This window comes from Hippocampus comes, unplaced genomic scaffold, assembly GCF_001891065.2.
Source record: "Hippocampus comes isolate QL1 unplaced genomic scaffold, H_comes_QL1_v1.1 scaffold121, whole genome shotgun sequence".
Lineage (NCBI taxonomy): Eukaryota > Metazoa > Chordata > Actinopteri > Syngnathiformes > Syngnathidae > Hippocampus > Hippocampus comes.
The window spans coordinates 394,418-419,797 of NW_017805986.1; the positions used below are offsets into that span (position 1 = coordinate 394,418).

At 42.9% G+C, this 25,380-nt stretch overlaps 2 protein-coding genes across 4 annotated transcripts; one reads left to right on the forward strand and one right to left on the reverse strand.

Annotated features, from left to right (window-relative positions):
• Positions 1-5: 5 nt before the first annotated feature.
• On the reverse strand, positions 6-18,001 carry LOC109528787 (phosphatidylcholine:ceramide cholinephosphotransferase 1). Of its 2 annotated transcripts, XM_019891753.1 has the most exons (7): positions 17,876-18,001; positions 15,981-16,120; positions 3,065-3,893; positions 2,029-2,146; positions 1,734-1,887; positions 704-870; positions 6-585 (listed from the first exon to the last, which is right to left on the reverse strand). In XM_019891753.1, exons 3-7 carry the CDS (start codon positions 3,664-3,666, stop codon positions 409-411), a joined length of 1,218 nt encoding a protein of 405 aa, XP_019747312.1. In that variant the 5' UTR covers positions 3,667-3,893; positions 15,981-16,120; positions 17,876-18,001; the 3' UTR covers positions 6-408. The 2 variants fall into 2 exon arrangements, with proteins under 2 accessions (XP_019747312.1, XP_019747311.1); XM_019891752.1 differs by lacking the exon at positions 15,981-16,120.
• Positions 17,044-23,661, forward strand: LOC109528786 (multiple inositol polyphosphate phosphatase 1-like). 2 transcript variants are annotated; one of them, XM_019891750.1, is made up of 6 exons: positions 17,044-17,243; positions 19,249-20,030; positions 21,010-21,204; positions 21,391-21,488; positions 22,735-22,865; positions 23,118-23,661. In XM_019891750.1, exons 2-6 carry the CDS (start codon positions 19,460-19,462, stop codon positions 23,521-23,523), a joined length of 1,401 nt encoding a protein of 466 aa, XP_019747309.1. In that variant the 5' UTR covers positions 17,044-17,243; positions 19,249-19,459; the 3' UTR covers positions 23,524-23,661. The 2 variants fall into 2 exon arrangements, with proteins under 2 accessions (XP_019747309.1, XP_019747310.1); XM_019891751.1 differs by lacking the exon at positions 17,044-17,243 and adding an exon at positions 18,168-18,236.
• Positions 23,662-25,380: the final 1,719 nt, after the last annotated feature.

Consider the following 25,380-nt stretch of genomic DNA (forward strand, 5'->3'; position numbering starts at 1 on the left):
TTAAAAAGAAAGGACATTTTTTATGAGACAACTACGACTGGGAGAGTAAAAAAAAAAGCACAAAGACATTACGTTGATTTTGCGCTAAGTGCAAGTGGGGAAAAACTACTTGTTAGATACATTAATATTACTGAGGATATATATTTTTTAAATGTTTGAAACTGTTAAGTGACACAAAGAGAACGATATACCAAAACAAATAAAAAGACATATTAGATGCTACCTGCAGAGAACAAAAATACAAACAAAAAAAAAAGAAGGGACAGGAGAGATAACAGAGGCATCACCTGCTTTCAGAGGGACGAGGGGAAGGATTGCGCTACATCAAAACAGTACGTTCTGCCTTAAAAAAACAAAACAGCACTTTTGGAATTCACAGTCCTGCCTGCCGTGACGTCGCGGTGAGCGTCACTGGACATCAAGCCGGCTGTACATGACGCCGCGGTTCCACTGCACAGTTCGCACCCACGGCGGCAGCTGGTACGAGCGGGGAACGATGCCGCTGACGTTCTCCTCCAAGTACAGGAAGAGCTGGTACCACCACACCCGCGAGAAAAGGTTACTCTGCGATGTCTCTTTCAGCGACTGGCGACCACAAAACACGTATGGACATGTTGGGAGTTAGCGTACGGGTAGAGATGGAATGGTATGTAAATGTCACAACACAGGTAGCCTCACAAGGGTCACGGGTGTGCATACTAACCTGCTGGTTGGCCATCGTGTGGTACCACCAAAAGAGGCGTGTCGTAATAAAGTAGGCCACCACCACATCCACAGTGTAGTGGTCATGCGCCAGAAGGATGCAGAAGACTCCCACGGCGCTCAAGGTCCAGCAGAACCAGTGGTACCACCAGAACCGTCTGGGGGAATCTACCCGACAAACATATTGGTCATAACACTTGTTTAAGGGGAAATATTATTCAAAAAAATAAAATAAAATACAAATTAAAAATATATATTGGCTTGCATCGAAATAGTTAGGTCTCTGGAGTGCTTGCCCACCCATGAAGTGTGAAATTAAACCTTTTAATAGGTCCCTAGTTCCGAAAAATGTGTCTGTGAATGAGACGAAAAAACAACCCGCTAATTGACAAAGTAACTGTAAGCAAGCAAAGTTTCCCCACCTACGACGTAATCAGCGAGGTTGGGCGAAGATAGAGAGCAAGTTGCTGCTGTTGCTGCACTTTTACTACCGGTAATTAAAAACCAGTCATTTGAAAAATCGTGGTGTTTTTTGGAATGGTATTTCACTTCATTTCAAATGCAGACACATGATTTGCGGCGCAAGTAAACTGAATTAATAGCTTGTATACAGAACTTTTTTTTTGCAATGCAGCAATGTGTATTTCTTTAAAATAAATCCAGTTAATTTCTCCACGAGAGGTCACTATTGCATCAACCAGGCAATTCACTCAACCGGCCAGGAAGATAAAAATATCAGCTCATAAAAACTTGCACAAGTCGACCTTGTTGCTTCTCAAAATGCCCGCTGACGGTAACATTCCAAGTACAAAAGGGCCTAGCTTGCTTGTAGAACACAAAACAGTGTCACGCCAACCGTGCGGTTTTAATATGAAACCAACGTGTGGCTTTGCTAGCGCTTAGTCAAATATGTGCAGTCAGTTTCCTGTGTGACTCAATTTCATGACGCACTTTAGAGAAGTGTTCGTTTGTGAACTTTCGGTCACGCATTTCATAACGTGACATTTTTCGCTTGAGCGTCTTTGACTTACACTCCTTGATGAAGAGGTATGTTAGCGTTAGCATGACCGTGTGGCCGCTGTACAGGTAATCTCCGCACATGGTGTGGGAGCCCGTGATGGAGAGGCCGCCGCCGGCAATCATCTTCATCACTCTCCTCATCTGCGCTTCCCAGTCGCCCAGAAGCTGAAAGCAGCACAGGTGCATGTACACGCACACAAACACACTTAATCATAACAACAGATGTTTACGCGCGATGTTGCAGACAGCCTGACAGGTTTCATTAATCCCCTCGGAGTCAAATTAACGATGCAGTGTGTATCGTACCTTCGGAGAGCATTTGAAGTGCATCCCGGGGACAGGCAGAGTGGTGATGTACATGGTAATACACCGATACAAATACAGTGTACCCACAATGAAAAAGAAGCGTCTGCCTATGATTGACCTGGAAAAAAAAAAAAAAGAACAACAAAGTTAGTTCATATAAAAAAAAAATTTAAAAAATTTTATAGGATTCTCAAACATCCTAAAGAAAGTACTACGTATAAACATTATTAGCTATCCAAGTAATACCATGAGGATCAATATTGCAGTACATGACTTCGTGTTTAGCAAAAACAAGGCAGAGGTTTTATTAGGAATGGTTTAGTTAATATTATTATGCACAGTAACATTATGTTTACTTTGAACATTAACACGGTGCTTCAGGAAAGAAAAAAAATGAACCTCGAGTCATGGGTGTGGCGGTAACTGCCCTTTGGGGGATTTGAAACATTCTATGCAAATGCATTCAATTTAAATCTAACCAAATTGGATATAACAAATGCACTATACTGGATAAAAAAGTTTAAAAAATGACGCTAAATTTAAATATTCAATTCAGTGATTTTCTGAAATTCTGTGACGAGAGAACCGCTGCCATACACAACAAGTGTTACTTGGCCAAACCTACCAAAATGTTTACTTGGAAAAAAAATTAAATAATCAAACGCAGGGGCAATCATATCACATATTAGGTTGGGGACAAGAAATGCAACTGCCTCACACCAGTTCTGCAAACAAACACAGTGTGACTCAGCTTCTGAGCTCGAAGCCGGTTTTCAACTAAGCTAAGCAACTGACAATTGATTTAAATTTCAAAATTTGTGCTTACTTGCTTTGGTGATGCTGTTTTGGTTAGCAACGGAATTCAACTGAACAGATATTCTATTACTGGCCATTTTGGGAGGCGCCTGTTGCAAGGAGGTGTTTGTCTTAAGTAGATGATGGCTGATTAATTTAAGTATAGCGGGGTTGCTCTGTGTATCACACTTTTTCTGGGACTCAGAATGGCTGTGTCGCTATCCCCTCGTAAAACCCGTACCTGTGCTTTAGGACAGCCCACTGTAAGAGCCACAGCGCCACCAGCAGCATGCCATTAATCTCGCAGATGGAGAAGGCCCATTCGACCCTGTTGAACAGGTCAAAAAATTTGTCGGGCAGCGGCGGGGTGTGCTCTTTCGGCGGCACCCTTTCGTGGACCACCGAGATCACGACGGTGGTGGTGACGAAGCACACCACCGCGTAGACGAAGGCCACGCCTGTCTTGCCCCACTCGGGCGGGAAGGAGGTGCGCGAGGCCTCCATCGGAGGGATGGGAATGCGCACCATCTCCGCCGTCCGCAACGTCCCGTTCCGTTGGGGTTGAACCGTCCCGTTGGGCAGGCCGCCGGCGTGGCCGTTCGCGTGACCGTTCTTGTGCGCCTCGATGTGGGTCTCGATCCGCAGTGTCTCCAGGCGCTCCAGCAGCTGCTGCCCGCCGTCCGACGACACCAGCAGGAGCGGCGGTCGGTGAAAGTCGGCCTGCGTGAGCTGCAGCAAGGCGGCGCCGTCCGTCTGGCGGAGGGCGTCGATGTACTCCATCATGCCCTCTTTGCTCAGCCAGTCCGCGACGTCCTTGGCGGACCACGCCGCTACCCCCGTCATCTCGGCCGGTGGGCGTGTCCTCGGATGGCAGGTGAAGGGACGCGGGAGGTTCGGCGCTTTTAAAGGGCAGGGTTAAATCCACACCAGCTCCGGTGCATGGTGTTTATGGAGCATCAAATCGGAGGTGGTGGTGAGGGGGGTTGGAGGGGGGGGGGGGTCACCCGCAGGGACCCCTTGTGGTCAGGGTCAACAGGTAGAAGTCCAGGTTGTTTTTGGTCGCCGCACACCTGTCGAAGCAAATACATGCTATCACTACATCACACAGCACACAAAGCACTAGGATCATACCAACAGAGAAAGCATTCATGCCTCAAAGTAGTTTTTTTTTTTTTTAAACAAAAGCAGCGCTTGCATATCCTCTATTTACCGAGTTTAGTTTTTAATCTATTCCTTTAATCACTGGCACGCGACCACTTTTAAATCGGTGACTTCATTCACAAAAGGTGGCCTTTTAAATAACACCGGATCACAAATCTACAATCGTTACGAAAAGAGCACTTTTCTAAGTCTCCAACACATCATGTATTACTCACTGAACCCGGTAATGCCAAGTTCTGCTATTTGACCCTTTTTTTGACATGCATTACAAAACTTTGGGGGCTTTTTTTTTTTCCGCATACCCACGCGACCAAGTGTAACCATGACGAAAACAAACAAATATCCACAGCAATGGACATATTGTATTAAAGTGAAGAATTGTCAGCTGAGGAGAGGTTAACTTCAGGCCAGAGATGTTATGATGGGAAGAGGAAAATATGTCCAGTGGAGGGACACAATTTAGGGGAAATTATGTCGCTAAAGTCAGACAAACACTTGGAGTAAACAGCATCATGAAAGTACAGTAATTCCACATGGTGCATTTTTCTTGACTCGGCAATGGATTTACGATGCAATATGCATTATCCCATTGATTAATCAAGTAAATTGGCAATGCAATATAAGTGTACTCCATGTGTGACGCCCCTTGTTACCAAAGCCAAGTTGTTGTAATTATTATTAATAAACACATCCATTGAGCCAACCTAAACTTCTTGTTCGATTCCGGGCATTGCTTCAAGAGACTTTTCGTGAATCTTGGTATGATAAACATGCCCACAAAAGGTTCATGGAAATTATTCTTGTCCATTGTTTGTGTGAAAGACGTGACATCGCACAAGTGATGTAAAACATGACTCATATGCATACATTACGCCTTTTGCAGCCTATTTCCACAGTTTCTTGTGGGGGAGAAAAATATAGTCCATTGTCCACAAAAAAATGTTTAAAAACATGTACGGGCAGGCAAGAACATGTCACTTGAGTATTTCCAAACTGCCAGAAACATTTTTTTAAAATGACTTTTTTCCGCCCCATCGTACATCTGATTATAAAACACCATGGGCAATGGAGCGTACCGCAAGGAATGTAACCTTGACATCAATCGTTTTTGCATTTTCATGATACCGAGCATTTGTTTACAAAGCGTGATTTCCGTGATGGACACAGGGTGGTTCTGCTAGAGGCCGGGGAGGGAGCGAGAGGTTGAGTTGGAGGTTGGTCAGACAGAGGGGAAATGAGGTGGATGGGGAGGGGGAGGAGGGAGGAACCCATAAATCAAAGAGAAGGTCGACGGCGAGGCAGCCCCACCCCCTAGAAAGGCTGCTTGAGCTCAGCTCGGAGAGGACAGTGGCTACAGCGGGATCAGCGCCTGATGGCGGGGGCGCGGTGCGGCCCGACACAACCTCCGTGGCTGCGGAGTTGAACAAACGACAGGTGGAAGGGAGCCACCTGTCATCACACTTTCTCTAACCGAGATGTCGAAAACAACTAATGAGAGTCTGACTCGTGTTTAAACAATCAAAGGGAGGCAAGGTCTAAAAACAAACATATGAACAGCACGCAAAAGGTCTGGCCATGTGACAAGCCAGCTGTGTAGCAGCGGCGGTGTGAGAACATTACTTGGCGGCGATAAAGAGCATGAGACAAAGAGCACTAAAACCAATCTGTGATTAGCTGTCAATAACTCAGCGGTGTGCCAAGGACCTTTGGTCTGTGAATCGGCTTACAGCTCGCGAGCTGAGGAAATAAGCTCACCTCCACTGTACTGGCCACAGGAAATGCACAATTATCCCAAAAGGGGGCGAGGGGTGCGGGGGGGATATGGTCCAGAAATCTGGAACATGTTTGCGCAGTCACATCAAGCATAACTGTGATAGTGCAGTCGTTTTCATTGGGTGCAGAACCTGAACACGTAGAACACAAATGTGCCAGTGATAAGCGATTTGGACTGCTCCCCCACCCCCCCAAAAAAAGACGGGTGGGGGGTGCGTTTGACCATTAGTAGAATCACCTCACGATCGGCTTCAGGGTACTGAATTCCAAGACTGTGCCATGTCGCAAGCTTCCTAAAAGCCCAACAAGTACCTTAACCTAAAGCCTGGGATTTATCAATGGGTAGACTCAAAAACAAAACACTAATGCTAGGGATGCCTGGACAGTACTGGTACTCGTTTTAAAAAAATAAATACATTAAAAATTAAAACGCACAAATGCCGCTGAACCAGTCTGACATTCACCTTCCGGGGAAGGAACTACGTCAGCCGAGCGAAGGTACTTTTAAGGTAAACAATCCGGCAAGTAACGAGTCCCGTTGCCCGCTCGGCTTCGTGCTGTGATATATCATTTGACTCTCTCCATTTTATAGTCAAAAACGCAGACGTATAATATGCATCCATATGTCTATTTGTTTTATATCCATCCACCAGATCCTGCCCGTTTTAGGTCCCTCCCTACCCCAACACACCCGATTCGAATGAGCAGCTCGTCAGCGAGCTCTGTGGAGGCCTGAAACGATCATGAACAATTGAATCGGGTGTGTTGGGAGAAGGGAGGGATCTAAAAGCGGCAGGATATGGCTCTCGAGGAACCGGAGTTTCCTAACCCTTGGCACCAGATGAGACATCCATTTTTGTCTTTTAGTTTTTCCTTTGTCTCTTGTGAATACAATCACTTGCTCTCGGGTGTTCGCGGACTGAGAAACCACGCAACTGAAATACCTTGCGTGACGGGGCTACATTGAAGTGAACTGTGTGAGATCATCATGAAGTTGTGTGTTGAATTGTTAGATGGGAGTAAAACTCCAAAAAAAAACATTTAGCTCAAGGATGAGATGCCGTTGCATTGTGGAGAAGCGGTACTATGTATCGGCGAGTACTAAGACGTACTACTTGTACTTGGTCTCAAAACATTTGTTTTTAAAGTGTTGTCACTGCATCGATAGCTAAAATAATGTCAGCAACACTCCGATTCATATAAAAATCTTGACAGTAGGAACCGAGACACCAAATCAAATATCCTTTGATTGCAAAGAACAACCAAAGACCGGGAAATGTTCAGCACAAAACAAACTTTAAACGGTCGCTTGAACATTGAAGGTTAGGTCGCCCACCACATGAATAAATAGTTGTCCTTGAGATGATTTGTAAATATGACTCTTGTGTGTCTTTACTGACCAGGAAGTTCCATTCGTATTATTCATGCAGTGATGGATTTACTCGAGACAAACAACTGACCCGGCACGAACATAATTCACAGTGTTTTTTTTTGTGTGCATTTTTATGATTAATACTATTATTTCTGTTCACAAAGTGTTGAACCGGTGGCAATCGGCGTTTTAAAGTTGCAACAGTTGCAACACGGTGAACTTTGAGTTGTAATAGCACTCACAGAGCAGCACTTTGTTATCAGCAACTGGAGATGATAAAAGGAAACCTTATACAGAACTTGACAAAGTTTACCTGCTCTTGATTTGCTAATTCTACATTTATTCAGACGTTTTCATCATGATTTATTTTATCCTGGATGAATTTGTATTCGTAACTCGACTTTTGCTTCCATCTGGCATTGGCATGTTTTGTTTTGTTTTTTTTTTACTTGAAGATCCCTTTTCTCGAACATTTCAGAGTATTGACTAATTTATTAATCTATATGTCTGCACTGGGGGCGGCCCGGGAGTCCAGTGGTTAGCGCGTCGACCTCACAGTGCAGAGGTACCGGGTTCAATTCCAGCTCCGGCCTCCCTGTGTGGAGTTTGCGTGTTCTCCCCGGGCCTGCGTGGGTTTTCTCCGGGTACTCCGGTTTCCTCCCACGTTCCAAAAACATGCATGGCAGGCTGATTGAACACTCCAAATTGTCCCTCGTGTGAGCGTGAATGGCTGTTCGTCTCTGTGTGCCTTGCGATTGGTTGGCAACCGGTTCAGGGTGTCCCCCGCCTACTGCCCGAAGACAGCTGGGATAGGCTCCAGCACGCCCCGCGACCCTTTTGAGGATAAAGCTGTTCAGAAAATGGATGGATGGATGTCTGCACTGCTCAGATTAAATATGGAATCCGTTTTTTTTTTTCTCCACAAAACACTGGCAAGGATGTCGCAAATAGCAACCCTGGTGCAGGTATTTGCTAAACATCTGCGACTCCCTAAAAAAAAAAAAATTTAAAAAAAAGCACTTGCCCCGCGTGTGTTACATTTTTCCACTATGAAAACTCAGCGGGGCCAAGTTGAGAGAGAGAGAGAGAGAGCGAAAGGATGGCAGGGGAATCACAGGGCAGTGCACGTGACACGACCAGAAAAAGATCCCACCCAGGAGGACAATACGTCAAGCTGACACAAACATAAACACGCCGTCCCCGGCTCGTCTTTATGAAGCCCGGAGTGGAAGCAAATGAGTCATTTGGGGAAGGGGTTGTGGGGGGGGGAGGGGGGGCGCTTTGAAAAGCTCTTGGCAGGGGAGAGGAGACTCGAGATTGCCTTGTGTGTCATGGAACTGAAATACGGCAGCCGAAATCCACATTGAGCATCTTCCGTGCTTTGCTCGGTTGGGACGTGATTTGCAAATCGTTGTATTCTTTTTTGATTGCGGTATAACACAACCGCCCAACTTCATTGGAATGCGGTTTAGATAACTCCATTATTTCCTATGGGAGAACTGTTCCGAGAAGTGAACAAAACATCCGCGTACGGGCAAGCGTTCGACGTGACCAGTGTTTTGAAAACAGCCGCTTTCATCCTTTCTGCTCTCGACAGCTCAAGGGGATTGATTGGCCTCACAGAACTTGACAACTGTGTCACACGTTTGTCAGTGTTTTTCTTGCCTTTTTTTTCCCCACCCTCTTCCTTCTGTCCCCTCCTCTGAGCTCGTGTGATCAGGAGCCAGCCGCCGATGCCTGTCGCCGCTCGCGCTCCCGCCCTGGAGCTCGACTCTTGCTTCCCGTCTCCCTTCGCACGTCGTCGTCCGTTTTGGTTTTCTTCCTGTCCTCAAAAAAATAAAAAAAATTACGATAAAAATTGCAGTTTGTGAAAAAAAACACAAGAAAAAAAACACACACACACACACACCAGATTTGAACAAATTGGCTTTGACAGCTTAACGGTGTCCAAACGTTTTGGAATTAAGTATGTCACCGAAATTACTTTTCCTGACCTAAAAATCTCTGAATGTGTATCGAAAAGTTTTGAAAAGCAGTTATGGCAAACACTGTAAATTGCTGAAAAAAAAATAGCAATATATATATATTTAGCCCCGAGCCTATTTTCAAAGGGAGTGTTTTGTTATTCATTTCCAGAGGGTGTGGATTTTTGATTGGGACATTCCCCCCCACCCCAAACAATGGCATCCTGTTACAGGCTATTTACTTTGTGGGATAAAGGTTGACTTCATACTCTCACCTGTATCCCTTTACACTTGGCACACAAATACTCGACTGGTTCAAATATCTCACAAAACACTTGGTAAAAAGTATCCGTGTGTGTGTCTTAACTGTCAGAGATTTCAGTGTTGAGCTATTAAGGAACCGAGAAACTCAATAGGTTAGCATTCGCTTTTTAAAATTCCCTTCACGGCTTTCAGTTTGCGTTATTAGCAAGAAACATGATGAAAAGTTGTTGTCAACTTCCACTTTATACACTCATAATCCAAGTCTCCAAAAATTGAACAGAAAGCGACAAGATCGACAAATTGTTCCAGTTTGCCAAATAAACCTCTTCTGAACTTATCTTATTTCGAGTAATGACATCAAGTTGATTGTAAAATTAGACATAAATCGCTTGCATTTGAAGCATGGCATTGAAAAAAGAAAAAAATTGTGACACAAAAAATGGGCAGAGATTTAGTAGCTAATGTGATTTTGCTGACATCATTGCCCCCCAACCCTGCTCTTAAAAAAAAAAGAAAAAGGAGGAGGACAAGGTGCTCTCCAGGATGCTATATTTACCCACACGAGGTCCTTCTTATTGATCCTTGCGGGCAAAAGACTGCTCCAACCCAATAAAGAAAACAAGCGATCATTGCCGCTCGATTAAAGTCCTCCGAAATCTTTAAGCGCTTGGGGTGAAGAGTCGTGTATCCCGTTGTAGGAATTCTCAACAGCAGCAGCATATGTTGCGATGCCCTTTCCTCATGATGAACAGATCAATGTCTGGGCGTGACTTATGAGAGGTTCAGTCCAACATGGCAACATCATTTGTTAATAAAATTAGCAACCTAACCGCCTTGCAATGTTTCCCTTGCAGTGAAGTCCCGTACTCTTGTCTGTTTTTTTTTATGGCTTTTTTAATAGTACACAGCCAAGCTTGAATTTTAATTCCGTGTATTCATTGTAGTATCATTTCGTGAAAAGATGAAAGAGTCAGAAGGTCCCCCAACTAAGGTCTCATGAGAACCGATATTCCCAGAGAAAATAGAGAATATATGCCTTGTGCCGTACGCTTTTCTTGTGTGTGTTACTGCTCCGTGTGTATAGTAGCAGTCGTTTGAAAAGCAATGGGACAAAAGTTGCGAACTGCCGTCAAAATCTCAGTGTGGTTAGAATGGCCATTGCACGATGAGTACAAGGCATCAAGAATTTTGAAAATCGGACGATGGGTTCAGGAGAAATTCTGTATTTTGTGTCAAAAAATACTTTATTTTTGTGTGGTATCGCCTGGAAAACATCAAGTCAAAAAAATAGCTAAAAATTAGCTAAAACAGTCCAGCTTCATTATTTTTACTCAGCATATCTCTCGGACCATTTCATGTCATCTGCTTCTTGAGGAACCCTTTCTCCGATTGGCTGACAAGTTTCGGGGTAAATAAAATATCCGCCAATAAGATCGCATGGGCCAAAACTCCCAGGGCTTCAAGTCAACGTGCCAAAATGATCATGACTTTTCAAACAGTGACACTTGCTCTAAAAACTCAATGTAAAGAGCACTAATGGAACATCATTCGGAAGAGCTGTGCGGGATCCTACAATGGGTCATTCAACACCATTGATTTTCTGTCCGTTTGATGCAGAGGATTTGACAGGGGTTTGGAAGTGCTTATTCTTTTTATTTTTATTTTTTTTTACGATGGTCAGGTTTAGCGCACGTTCATTCTAATACTGCTGTCATTTGGGTGTTTGAATATGCAAGGTGTAATCATCTTTTATTCAGTTTTAAATATTTTGAATAAACTTCAACCGCGTGTGACAAATAAACAGCTTGAAGCGAGCATGCCGGACCTCTTATTTGGACAACTGCGTGATCAAGTCTGTTTGTTTGCTCAAAGTCACCCACTTCTTGACAGCAAGAGAGTGAGAACAGGTGCTCATGGAATACTTTAAAAAGAGCGTGTTCGTAAATAAGTTTGGATGTGTTCGAAGTGTGTGGGAGGTGGAAAACTCACAAGTGGACCCGGAACCCCGCCGTACACTGGGATTCGACGCATATCCTATCACTATTTACAATGACGACCAGCTATAAACGGGAGGCTAAAATTGCTGCCGTTGAACATTTGCAATATGTGCAATCATCCCTGAGAAAAAGCAAATACGCGTCATTCTCCAGAGCTTAGCAACCACACTGGGACAGCAACCGCCTGAATGAAAAGGCCATAAAGCGTCAGCGACTCCTGCGGATGCCTTTCGGGTGCGGAGAGTAACCAGTGCTAGTTGCTGTCTGCTAATGAGAAAGCCTCCTGTGGTTTTATACGCCCTTGATTAGGATGTCAGGCCCGTATGGCCTTGGGGGCGGTAGCACAAGTTGCAGATTGTCTCTGTTCGATTGCATGTCCAGCACATACCACACTGCGGGGCTTGTTTTCAACAGGAAGCCATTAGAGTGCATTTAGCCCATCCTTGTGTTTACACGGGGATGTCTGTGCGGCTGCTTAAAAGTAGGCAATTATACTTATCAACACTTTACACTCTTGAATTATTAACAGGAACGGAGGAATGAAAACGCTGATACATTTTCATGTAACGAACATCGGGAAAGGCCGACCTTTTCATGTTTTATTTTGAAATCGAATCACCATCGTGCCTCATGTATTTCTACGCTGAGCTCTGCGTGACGGCAGTAATAGTCCATGTTGAACGATTATCACCGCGAAGCTTCGAAGGCCTATGTAGCAGTTTCACAAACTTGGGGTCGGGTTGACCATCCGTTCAGTTGTTTTATTGATCATCAATTGGTGCATTATGTTAAACAGGGGTGTGCCGGTGCGCAAGATTTCAATGTCGTGCTCCAGCACAAGTCTGCGCTTTTGTGCACGAAAAAGAGGTCAGGCCAGCCTCAATTCGAAGTCAAGTCAGCCGCCACAACAATGGCTTCAGAGGACCAAGTTCAAAACAAAAGCCAGGTTAAGGCGTTGATATCTAGTATCACTTGTTTCGCTTTTATTTTGAAGGTGACCCTCGCAGCGTGTTTCATCGTAGCCTATGAACAACCGATGTGTCGGCTGGCTTGACTAGGCCGGCTCCTCGCTAATGCATCCCCGGATTGCTGTGACACGGCTTTGCCGGACTGTCAAAATATGGCCTGATGCGAAAGCGGTCCATGATGGGCGGGTGGGGGGGGCCTGTGGACCTCTGCCTGAGAGAACTGTGCTAAGTAAGCTAGCTGATCACAGGGTCCGATACTGCAAGTCAGAGGTAGGCAATTATTTATTTTAGAACGGGCCCTGCAACTCGATTGACTTCAATCGGAATTGAATGTCCTATGATAAAACAATAAACTGTATTGTTTTCATAAGCTCCCGTTGTGTAGCCCTGGTATAATTATGTAACTGTAACTCGGAAACAAAAATGGAAAGTTGGAAAATAAAATTTACAATTTCAGCAAGTTGATTGAAATTACATTTATACACAACAATAAATCTTGCCCAGATGGGTCAAAAGTCTTTGGGTTCATCTCTGAGGTCGGTGGGTCTGGGAATAAAAAATGACAACCGCGCCAAAATGGTTATCGGCACACCCGACAGTAAATAAAGCCTATTGTCATCCGATGTACACTTTCTTGATGAAATGACCATACATGTACAAGTTTCGGTCCCGTGGAGTGACCAGATTTGTAGTTGAGACTCAGCCTGATAAGCCAACAGCACTTAACGGAAAACTAGGATACTTTAAGGTAACTCATAAAATGAAACCGGATCACATTTTATGGATGGCCGGCAAATGGTCCGACCCTGATTTTATAAAGTGCCAATGAAGTGTGTGTGTGTTTAAAAAGTATAAAACAACTAGCATCGAGTTGTTCTTGGGCCAACAAGTAACAGATCTGTACAGCATATGGTGTTGTAAAAACAGAACACCAATATGATTTTCATCCACTCACATTTTGGATTGTGTTCAACTTTTGGATGGAGGACAATGCGAGAAATGGGGTCAGTCAGAGCTTTTTGGGGTTGAAGCAAATGGTCATTGCAGCCTGACAATATTTGAGCAGAAATCAAACAAAACTTGAGAAATTTGAGACACGTTGGAATGCAGAGGTGGCAGATGAGGGAATAAAGACGACGATCGTAAACATAAGACTGCAAGTCGCAACAGGAGGACCCCTCAGCTCAGGAAAGCGGTGTTGCTTACAATTCCTTTCATGAAATCCATTCGGCAGCCTTGCAGCCGTCAATTTGTTAGTCCTCTGCAAAAACGCTGGCCTCATTCCATTGTTTCCTTGTGTTTTTCCTCAAGTACACAAAAGTAGGCTCAAGCCAGCAGCGCTAACCCAGAATTCCAAAATGCCGTTGTAGGCCAACAGAAAATTGGGACATCATGTGAGTGGGAGTAAAACTTCATGTGTTTATAATTACGGCACAACAAAAACGAAAGCGAGTTTGTTTTGTGGTTCTTTGGGTGGGGGGGGGAGGGGGAACTATGATAGAAACAAAATTATTTAAATTATCTCTGATAGCAAGCTCCGAGTAGTAAGTTAGTGTGACCAAAGAGTGGAAAAACACTATCTTGTTAACAGCATTTGGCACAGGCCGCAGTTGGGTGTCTTGCAGTAACAACGTGCCGGAGTAGAAAAGACGGAAGCACAGAATGTATTTCAGAGTCAAGGCGGGGAGGTTTTTGCACTTTTTTTCCATTGCGTATTCAAATATGCGACTTGAAAAAAATATTGCGCAATGGCTCAACGAGTCACGTACGCGGAGGCCTCCTATTCTTCCTGACAACTTTTTTTTTAATTTATCTGCATTTGCACACGAGTTGTGGTGTTGTTAACTTGGCTGCCGTCAGTCAGAAGATAAATAACCCGCAAAAAGGAAAAGGACGCCCCCACTGAGATAAGCAAGGGCTATTCATGGTCGAGTTTTACGCCACTGTCAAAACACTTGAAATAGCCAACACTGTAATCCTCATGATCGACGAGCATATAAAAAAAAAAAGTAACCTGAATTATTGGCAAATTGGATTAGCAAGTAGCACACAAAGTCAAAAGCCCCACAGTCAGGAAAAGAGCAGAAAGACAAACAAAACAATATTTTCTATGAAAACAAACAAATCAGAAGTCAACCACACTCACGATTTTAATTTTGTTCAGAAATTCGAGTCAATAGCAAGATTTCATTTACTATTTTACTCTCCGCATCACATGAATTTTAATTGCAATATGATTAGAAGACTTTTTTTCTCTTCTGAGAGATGATCCAATTTCTGAAGGAAAACAGGACGGATTTGCATGCATTCAAATTCAAGATAATAAACGCAAGCCACGATTACAGTAACAAAAACTTCACAAATACACATGGAGTGACACAATTTTGACTTTCAGATGTGGGCCCAACTTATCAATCTCTTATCTCCAATGATGCCCTGTAATTGGCTGGCAACCAGTTCAGGTTGTTCATCGCCTACTGCCCGAAGACAGCTCGGATAGGCTCCGGCGACGTCACTATTCTACATTAATCACTTTTATCACAATATACAGTGAAACTCCTCTACAATGAAACCTACATGGGCGAAAATACCCCCTAGTGTGAAAAAAAATTTCATGCATGAAAGCCATTCCAACTTTTCTGCTCCCCCTACAACAAAAAGTCCCCGTGTTTCGTTATCCGAAATCTTTTTCTCTGCTCTTGCCTCGCAACGAGATTCACTACAATGAAAACAAGCCTTCCGCAAAAGTCTAATCCAGCCTCAGCATGCCACAGCGACCTCTACTGCTTCGTTCGGAAACGGCAACAGCCACCACCACACTGGTTTACACATGCGCAGTAGTACAGGAAGTATTTGCAGCACGAACGTTGCATTGCTAAAATGGCGACAAAACAGACCTTTGCATACCAAGGAGTTAAGAAAAGAAAAGCTTTGATGCTTGAAGACAGGATAAAGGTAATAAAAATGAAAGATGGAGGTAGCAAAATAAAATGTTATGTTATCATGTTACAGGGTGCATGAGAGGGTTAAACCATTTTCATTTTTTTTTTTTTATGTGAGGGAAAATTGACTGCATAATGTGCCGTGTACTCAAGACGACCAACACAGGACACCACACATACATCCCGACAGAAAAGTCATTGTTTCCACCAGTGAGAGGAAGAAACTGTGAGTCTTCCCCGCTTGTGGACAGTCAGATAGTCGTTGCTTTGGCAGTGACACATCCTGGCAACAATAAACCCCTTTGACTCGACTGCTACATTTTGCCTCCGAACTGCACACTGACTATGGGGCATTAACGCTGCGCCTGAGAAAATATGTGACACCCCAGTTTTAATCCATTTAATGTTATCAATCTAAGATTTTCACAGCTCAAATTCTGGCAAGGATTTCCAAAAGGTTTAAGAGTGTGCTCAAGAGATTTATTTTGACCATTCTTCCAGTTGCGCATTTGTGAGATCACACGCTCGTGTCGGACAATCAGGGAGGAGAAATGCTCAAACTGTTTTCACACAATTGGGAGCATTGAATTGTCCAAATAACTTGATAAAATGAGGCATTAAGAGTTCCGTTCAACGGAACTAAGTGGCCAAGATTTAGTGTAATTCTGCGATAGAAACACATTATGGGTTGAATAAGAACAGCTCGAGAGCGAAACCTTCTCAGCCAGGAACTGTGAGATGCTCGGAGCATTGAGTGCAGGGCTGCCACAATTCTCAGCTGTCTTCTCACACACTGAATGAAGCAATCAGCTGGGGGATCTCTTTGTAGACGTGCTGGTTGATCATCTTGCACATACTGAAGGGGAAAATCCATCATTGAAATATCTTTTATGACACCAGTCCCGGAACTTTTATGACACACCTTGCAGCTGCAAACCGTGTGTCAATGTCACATTAACCCAAACAGATTAGTACTGGGATGTCAACTGAGCTCACATGAGTGAAGGCAGGTGATAATACCAGCTTTATTAAGTTATCAGTACCGGTGACGGCGCTGATACCAGACTGACTGAACGTTTTTATAATTGAACTGCATCCACGTCCATCTACTGATACTCTCATTGAGATGGGGTTTCTTTATGCATGTTTATATGGTTAATATTAATGCTTGGAGTGCATTGTTAAGTGTTTTTACCAACATGTTGCTGTTTATTTGTGATCTCAATTTCAGCATGGCTGATAGTGTTTTCTTCTTTTGAATTTAGTCCGTAGCCATCCTCTTACATGCCTATTAAGATGAAAATTAAAGTTTCTGTATGTTTATGAGATCTATATTCTGGTTGAGAGGGCACTACTAGTGCTGCCCTAGTAATGTGGGTGATACGATGACTTTCTCCATTACAGTATTTCATGTATAATTTTTTTTATACATTTACCTGCTTTCATCAACTGAGAAAAATAGGTTTGTATTCAGTACATTAATATGTTTTATTTTTCCTGCTGAACGCAGTACAGGAAACATAGAGCTTTTACTTGCTTGCAGAGTCTCATTGCCAACTTCAAAGTGTCAAAGAGTTGAACCTGAATTACTTTGAATTTCAATTTTATTTGAACAAAAGCAAACTGTTTGTTTTTTTTTTTTTTTTTTTTTTTTTTTTTTTTTTTTTTTACACGCATATCTGCACATTGCCAGTCCGTTGTTCGGAATCACGTTTAACCATTTATTTTCAAAGCGATGAAACATCAATACAAGACAATGGGGAGGAAACGTACCACTTGGTCCCGCCCTGTTCCAGCAGTTCTGTACTAGTTTTAGCCGAAAAAAGTAACAACCCTCAGTCACAGTGTAACGCGGACTTGCTACCATTACTATTTTAAGTTAATATTTTACCAAGAACCGAACCTTCGTCTGGGCGATTCGCTGCCCCCGCCGTGAAACGTTAGCCGACACACCTGTGACATAGACATACGTCCACACGGTAGGTTAATTTAAACATGCTAAAAAAGACACACAGCCTGCATGTGCACGAAGGGTGGGGGCCGACTGCGATGGTGTGTTGTGGTACTTAAGGGCTTAGAGGCTGGAAAACCTAAAATAGACGAGTAAAAGCTTGGCTGTTTTAGCTAGCAACACTGGATTAGCTAAAAACACACGAGACATTCGGCTCGGAACCGTTAGCTGGCTCGACCCCACACCAGACTACATTAGCCAAAGTGCTAAACTACCATCTCAAACACTAACCAGCGATGTCTCTCCACGATTGAACGACAACACGAAATACGGCACAACGGTCACTCAAAATCGGCGTTGTCGTAAGTACACGGCGCGACGCGACAACAAAAATGTTAGGTTAGGTTCCTTCACGAGGCCAGAGAGCAACCTAAGTTGGCCGCATTTGGAGCATCCCGCGAGGCGAACGGGTGGATGACACATGAGCGACAGCGGCGCAGATTTTCCAAGAGTCTGCGTCGGGAAACAGTGACACCGGAGTCACATTCAACATTGGCCCATCGACGAGTTTAACACATGGGTGACACGATTTCGCCGCAACTGCTTTCGACGCTTGAAAACGTTGTAATTCAATGTTTAACAATCGTGTGGTTATCTTACCGTGGAGTCTTTGAACTAGTTCTCTCCCAAGTGCCGAGGCAGTGATCGTGTTGTGCCACACGTCACTCCGTTAAATCCGACTGGCGTACTCCTGACCAGGCGCTTAACAACAGTACAGAGAAGTAGGGAGTCCTTGCGTTACGTCACGTATGCCGCATTCGCGTGCTCTCGGAGATTGTATAAGCCGAAATACGCCCCGAGAGGAAAAACATCATATTCCCTGGTATTTCAAGGGTTCTTAAAAGCCTGACTTCAACAATAATAACAATAATATAATTTTGTGTTTTTTTTAAATTTTTTTAAATGGCAGCGCCACGAAGCATAATGCGGTGGAGTACTCGCATGTCGTATCAAGTGAGATGTAAGTGAACACCAGAACTGGAGTTAGATCAGCTTCGAGGGTTCTTGCAGCCATCTGTTGGCCAGAAATGTAGCTTACATTTAAACGAGAAAAAAACAAGACAAAAAAATGTACGTTATCTAGCAGAAATTATTGATTTGTGGAGAACTTTAATATAATGACATCCATATTAAAACTACTTTTGAAAAAGCATACATTTCAATGACAACTTCAAATTATAATTTAACTTCCCATTGAAGAATTAAAAACGTATTAATGTAAATCTGGATTTATTGCATTTTCTTGAGGTAAATTATGTGTGGTTATTTTCCCCACTATGTTAAGTCATTTGTTTTACTAATAATTATACTCCCAAAAAATGTTTTAGCTTGAAGAAATTAAAAAAATGTACGTTATCGAGCAGAAATTATGGATTTGTCAAGATCTCTAATTGAATTAAATCCGTATTCACTCAAACTCACACATATTTTAACGACAACTTGAAATTAGAATCTAATTTATGTTCTGTGTGATCAAAAACTATTTAATACAAATTTGGGCTATTCAAATCGCATCTGTTCCATGTAATTGTATCCCATATAAAGATGGATCATTAGAAAATCAGATGATTTTACAGAGTGGGGAAAAAGGACCAAATCCTTTCCCCAAATAAAATGCAATGTCACAAACAGGAAAACAAACAAACAGTTAGCTGCATGCTGGACCATCATCTACCATCCGCTTCTTGCTACACAGGGGAATTGGAACCAGTCAGGTCAGTCCTATCTAGAACATCGACCAAAAAGTTATGTTTCACATTCTCAACTGCACGCATATGCTCCAAAAGAGATGTTGCGATATGCCATCTACATCAACTTTACATTGGTTACCCGCAGGATGTGGAGGGGAAACTAGGCCACTGGTATTACATTTACTGCAAGTCGAACGGCATTCTTGTCCAGTCAGCTGATCTTGGTGATCACATTTTAAATATCTTGTACCACAACTTAAAATATTCTGTTTTCTTTTCCAGATTAAACATGTTGAATTGACCACCGAAGCACGTCACCTGACAGAGGACTTGCACCGCAGATAAGGCCTCAGTCACTGGGCGTGACCTATCAGCTATCCAAAGTTCAGGTTATTGTGAAACTCCTCAGGGCAGCCAATTTTTTCGGCTTTTTAAAAAAAAAAAAAAAACAACTCTCGAACAGGACGGCACGGTTTTTGGACTAGGCTGAATCATGCAGATCAACATTCGGATGATCCTCCTTGTTTACTTGGTAGGCACGCTTCGTTGCTTCAGCAGTTTTCTCAACAAAGCCAGTATACCAAGGATTGCCAAATACTTTGGTACCAAAGGTCGGTATGAAGACGTAAACCCTCATCTTTTAGAGGACATCCTGGCCGTCAACACATCCATTCTCCAGCCTCCATTTCCACAATGCCGTCCCATTCATCTGACCGCTATTATAAGACACGGCACGAGATACCCGACGAGAGCGATCTTCAAGCACATGCAAGACATGTACAAAGTGGTAAAAAGTGCCACGCCTGACAAAGAGAACTGGGTATGCGAGATCCAGACCCAGTGGAAGATGTGGTATCCTGATGACATGGACGGTCGGTTAGCCCGGAAAGGCGTGGATGATCACAAACATCTGGCGGTCAGGCTATCCAAGCTGTTCCCCACGCTGCTTTCTGAGGAGAATCTTCGAGGAGGACTTGTGAAGTTTATAAGCAGCTCCAAGCACAGGTGCCTCAACAGCACTCTGTCCTTTATGGCGGGACTGACAGAGCAGTGGGGTATTCAAGGTACTCACCTCTCGACGCAGCTCCATTTCAAAAGCACTTGAGCAACAGCTGCCGCTGTAAAAATAAATACATAAAAGTGGTGCACATAAAGCACAATAAAGTAAATAATAACACTGAGGAGTGATTTAAAAAAAAAACATCTGTTGAGTTAGATATTCATGTTGATTACAATGTTTTTTACAGGTAATTAGCTTAGCGATTACAAATTTGTCAGTTTTTTTTCCACAGCTCACCCTCCACATAAGCAAACATTCTACTGATTGGCTAAAGTAAGACTTTAGTAGAAGAGATTACGAGTCCCCTCATCTACAAATTCGTTGGTGCACTCACAATTGAAACAGTGCGGTGAGAGATATGTGCGGCTCCCAATCGATGAGTACTATTAATATCTGCGAACAACGCTCGCATATCACGGATTAAGAGGATCAGTGCTGGCTTTTCTCTTAACTTTGTAACCACGGGCACACCGTTGTAAGTTCTATTTCATTTTAGACAATCCAAAACAAACACTATGTTTTTTTTATTTAAAAGGGTGGAAATGTACACATTAGGATTTTCATTTGATTATTACAAATTTATGCCCTAGAAATGTTTTCCATCCAAATATTGACTGTAATTATGACTTAACTACTGCATTATCATCGGTTTGTGATGCTAGACCTACATAAGCTTTTCCGATGTATATGCACATTCGAGTTATCGTATATTCAGGGACGTATAACTACAAGTACCGAAAATACAGGATAAAGATACACAGAAACAAGATCATAAAAGACAGAATTATCAATATTTATAACCTCGGTTTTCCCCCATAGGACATAATGGAAATCAACTCTTTTAACGAAACCATAAATAAGGTGACGTAAATGATGAAATGCAAAAACTGAAGAAAAAAAGTACTGTCATGACTTTTCATCTTTTACGATCATTTTTTTTTTTTTTTTTAACATTACTGCGTACCTCCCTGTCGCCAACCTAGATCAGACATTTGACTACGAGGTGAACGACGCACTCATGAAGTATTTTGTCCACTGCACCAAGTTTGTGGAGGATGTTATCAGGAACCCCTCAGCCCTGTCGCAGGTTGACAAATTCAAAGAGGGACCGGAGATGAGGTCGGTCCGGGAGAAGATTGCCAACCAACTCCGAGTCCCCTACAAGAATATCACAGCTGGTCAGTGGTTTGATTTTATTGGCAAGATGATCCAAGCTCTCAGATTCTCATGTTTGTATTCAAAACAGTGATCACTATGATGTCATAAAAATGTGCTGACTGAGCAGCCGGTCCCTCTGAATTTTTACAAACCAATCCAGGCATTTCGCCAAATGTTTTCTGCGCGCTTGTCTCATTTTTCCGCAGACATGGCTGACGCTGCAATGAACTTGTGCGCCTACGAGTTGGCCATCAAGACCGTCAACTCTCCCTGGTGTCAGAGCTTGGATGAGGTTGACGCTAAGGTACGGGGGCCACACTCGTTGGGTCTAATCCCACAAAGTAATTCAAAATCAGTTGACATATTTGCAATTACTACGTGTATCTTTGGTAAGTCTTCAGGGAAACCAATAACTAGCAAAACGCTTTGTATGTTATGTCACTATTCATCTTCAACACTTACCGATGTGCTCAAAATTTGTGCAATTTGATGCAAGAAAGTGTTGACTGGGTGAACTTTTGGAGGTTTGAGGGAGGGGTCCTTATAATACAAGGTTGAACCATTTTTTCTTTAGGAACTAATGTAAATAAATAATCCAGTCCATGGCCAAACAGTCATCAGAATAAAACATTTATTAACTGGACAAGCGATGGCTGGAGTAGGTTTTTAACATTCAGTTAACCATTCCTAAGTCATCTTGCAACAATTTATTGTTCTTTTTAATACCCTGTTAAGGTAATTAGGACATTTGTTTTCAAAATGTATTATACACGGTCAACATAATTGCTGAAAAAGAAATGCTAACTATATCATACTCAGTTGTGGAGCTATGGCGCTGACCCTTTTCACCATGTCAGTTTTCCTGATTTTGGAGGGGGGCATGGCTAAAATGCAGTCCAGTGACGCACTTGGGCATCTGACAGGACCTCCCCCTGCCTCACTTGAGCATTTTCGTTTGCATTGCTTGCGCAATTACAAGTTACTTTGCTGTTACAGTATTCCTAAACCCACTTCTATCACTGCAGTGTGCAAGTAGCTAGCGACACCTACAGCCAGAAAAGTCATCTCCCCAAGATGCCACAAATGGCTGAACAGCTCGGAGTCTGTCCCGTCCACCAGATAAAAGGACCTCCATAGCGTGTTTGCTTGCAAGCTAGCTGGGGGCTAACAGGCCTCACTCTGATGGGCTATTTGTGGATATACTGTATTTTCACTGCTAAAACATGTCGGGATTTGTCGGCATAAAAATGATTCTAAGACATAGTTTTCATTTTTCAGCAGTGTGAGGGAAAGATGAGGCCTTGTAAGTTTGAACTTCCTGTTTCACAACCTAATGGCCATTTGACTATAAACAGTTAAGTCATTAGCCCACTCAACCCACAGTGCGTTTCATCATCAGCTTTGTCACCGTGGTTAGTCCTTGACAAACAGGCCGTCGTTATTCACATCACAAAAGACGTTTTCTGTCTGATCCGACCTTTAGCTCAGGTAGCCTGAAATGAGAGTAGCGTGAAGACCACCTGGCCTCAGATATTTTTTTGGGTCAACAGATAGTGGAGTATGCGAATGACCTGAGGCAATTCTGGAAGAGAGGCTACGGTCATGATATTAACAGAAAGTCCAGCTGTATTCTTTTCCATGATGTCTTCAGTCGTCTGGACAAAGCGGCCAATGAAAATACGTGAGTACAATGCCACTCAATGCAGACTCTTTTACAGTGAACCGAACTCTCACTACCCCACTGTTGGTGGGGTATAGAAACCGAGTCCGACTGCAAATAGCTGTGAATAATTGATGTGCCCTAATAATTGCCATTAAAAAAAAACTGTCAGAAAAAAACACAAAAAAGCAGGGCATTGAGTCAAAACTGTTTTCCACAAATAACATATTTTTGACTCTATTCTTATATGGATCTTCTTCCAAAAAAATTTAGGTCCGGCCAGCAGGTGACCGAAGCAGTGACGATCCAAGTAGGCCATGGAGAGACCCTCCTTCCACTCTACACCCTCATGGGCTTCTTCAAGGACGACGAACCCCTGACGTCGTCAAACTACGCATCGCAACACCAACGCTCTTTCCGCCCCAGCCTCGTGCTACCGTATGCGGCGAACCTGCTACTCGCGCTGTATGACTGCGGAGAAGGAAACTTGAGGTTGCAGCCACTGATTAATGAGAAACCAGTGAGCTTCCCTGGTTTGACTGAGAGTCAGCAGGCACCCATGCCACTGTATGAAGACGTCAAAGAACACTACAAGGAACTGATCCAAGGCTGTGACTTTGAGACGGAGTGTGAATTGTTCAGTAGACCTGATCAAGTTTTAATTAAAGAGGCCTTGTAGAATTAACGACCTCTTTAAAAATACAAGATTGCAACACGTGTGGAAATAAAACAAAATACAGAGACAAGAAAAGAATGTAAAATTTTAACATCATAAATGTGTCAACACAAACAACAACAACTAAACACTTTTTTGATACAACTGGGTCATGGTAATTTTAGAATAACATACAATCAATTAATTGGGATAAACAGTAATAGGAATCACATTGTTTACATCACAAATGTGCACATTTTATTATTACCTCGAGCACGACAGTTGTCCCTTGAGATGTGAGTTTGATATGAGATTTGTGTGTGTGTGTGTGTGTGTGTGTTTTCAGGTTACTGTAATAGATTATAGCGGCAAACCTGGTTCACACTCCTTACCAATAGGCGGCGGTAATGCACCTGAATGTTTCTTCCCAACCGCCATAAAACTCCATGAAAGAAGAATGAAGACTATTCCAGTACAGTATTCCAGTACTCCGTATCAATACCAGCCATTAGTATGTCAATGGCATTTTGATTTATTATATATATATATATACACATATAAACACATTACAAAATAAAAATAAAATAATTGGATTATTGAAACCAGTTAGGATTAAAATATGTATACTTTCTTCAGGCAAAGGTGTGGTTGTTTGAAATACACAATGTGTAATGTCATTCTCTGCACGATGTTTAGTTTACTAAATTCATTCAGGGCGTGGCATTAAACATCTTGAAGCCTGTTATTTGATGAAGTATTCCTTATTTGCAAAACTGCTGCTATTGGTGAGTTGAAAAAAAATGACGTCACTTTCCACTGGCAAGTCAAAAAAAACCCACTACCACAAGGATCAACCTAGCCATGTATGCAGAATCCATTTTTGGTTGAGCATATTCAGATTTGACCAGGGACTTGCTCAAACATGATAACGTTCAAATCTGGATTTAAAAAAATCCATAAGGGTTTATTGCAGTTTGGAAAAGAGCTTGTCATATGAATTTAGGAAAAGCCCACCTGCCCTACTTGAAATCAGCCTTACTGTTGTTGCCCAACTTCAACTCAGTCAACAGTCTTTGCATATTCAGATTTGACCAGGGACTTGCTCAAACATGATAACGTTCAAATCTGGATTTAAAAAAATCCATAAGGGTTTATTGCAGTTTGGAAAAGAGCTTGTCATATGAATTTAGGAAAAGCCCACCTGCCCTACTTGAAATCAGCCTTACTGTTGTTGCCCAACTTCAACTCAGTCAACAGTCTTTGAGAGTTGACAACTGTAACATAGATTAAGCAAATGGCTCGAATGATATGTGAGCTACTAAAATGAGTGCACATTTGTACGAGGTGTCTGTTGTGTGGCTGAGGTAGGTTCTCTACCCTTGAACCACCACTGCTTGTTGTGTCTGATGAACACAAGTAAAGATCAACACCTCGTGTGAACGGCGTTGGAATCAAGTCGACACGATTTCGTATTGTCTAGCAGGGTTTCGAGTCCAACGTTAGCTAGCCCTTGATGCTAATAGTCAAGCTAACCCAGCTAGTACTGTATATCGGTATTTTCGGCGAACTACTAAAAATGCTCGTTTTTTTTCTCTCGGGAGAGGGTTGAAGTACCGTGACAAAAGACGTTACACCATCTTGGGTGGTGGGAAAAAATGCGTATAAATATGCTGTACTCAAACTTAGTGGACACCGAAATGTCCAGCTTTCATTCTGCCAGGTTGGAGGGGGCTCGGCCAGCACAGTGGTGTCGTAACGAATCGCAATGACCAACTAGTTGGGGTGAATTTTGTATGGATGCGGGCGGAGGAGAGGGAGGAGGAAGGCAGGCTGGAGGCTGGGCCAGCCAGTGGGATGCTACGTGTCTTGGAGGGCCTTTTT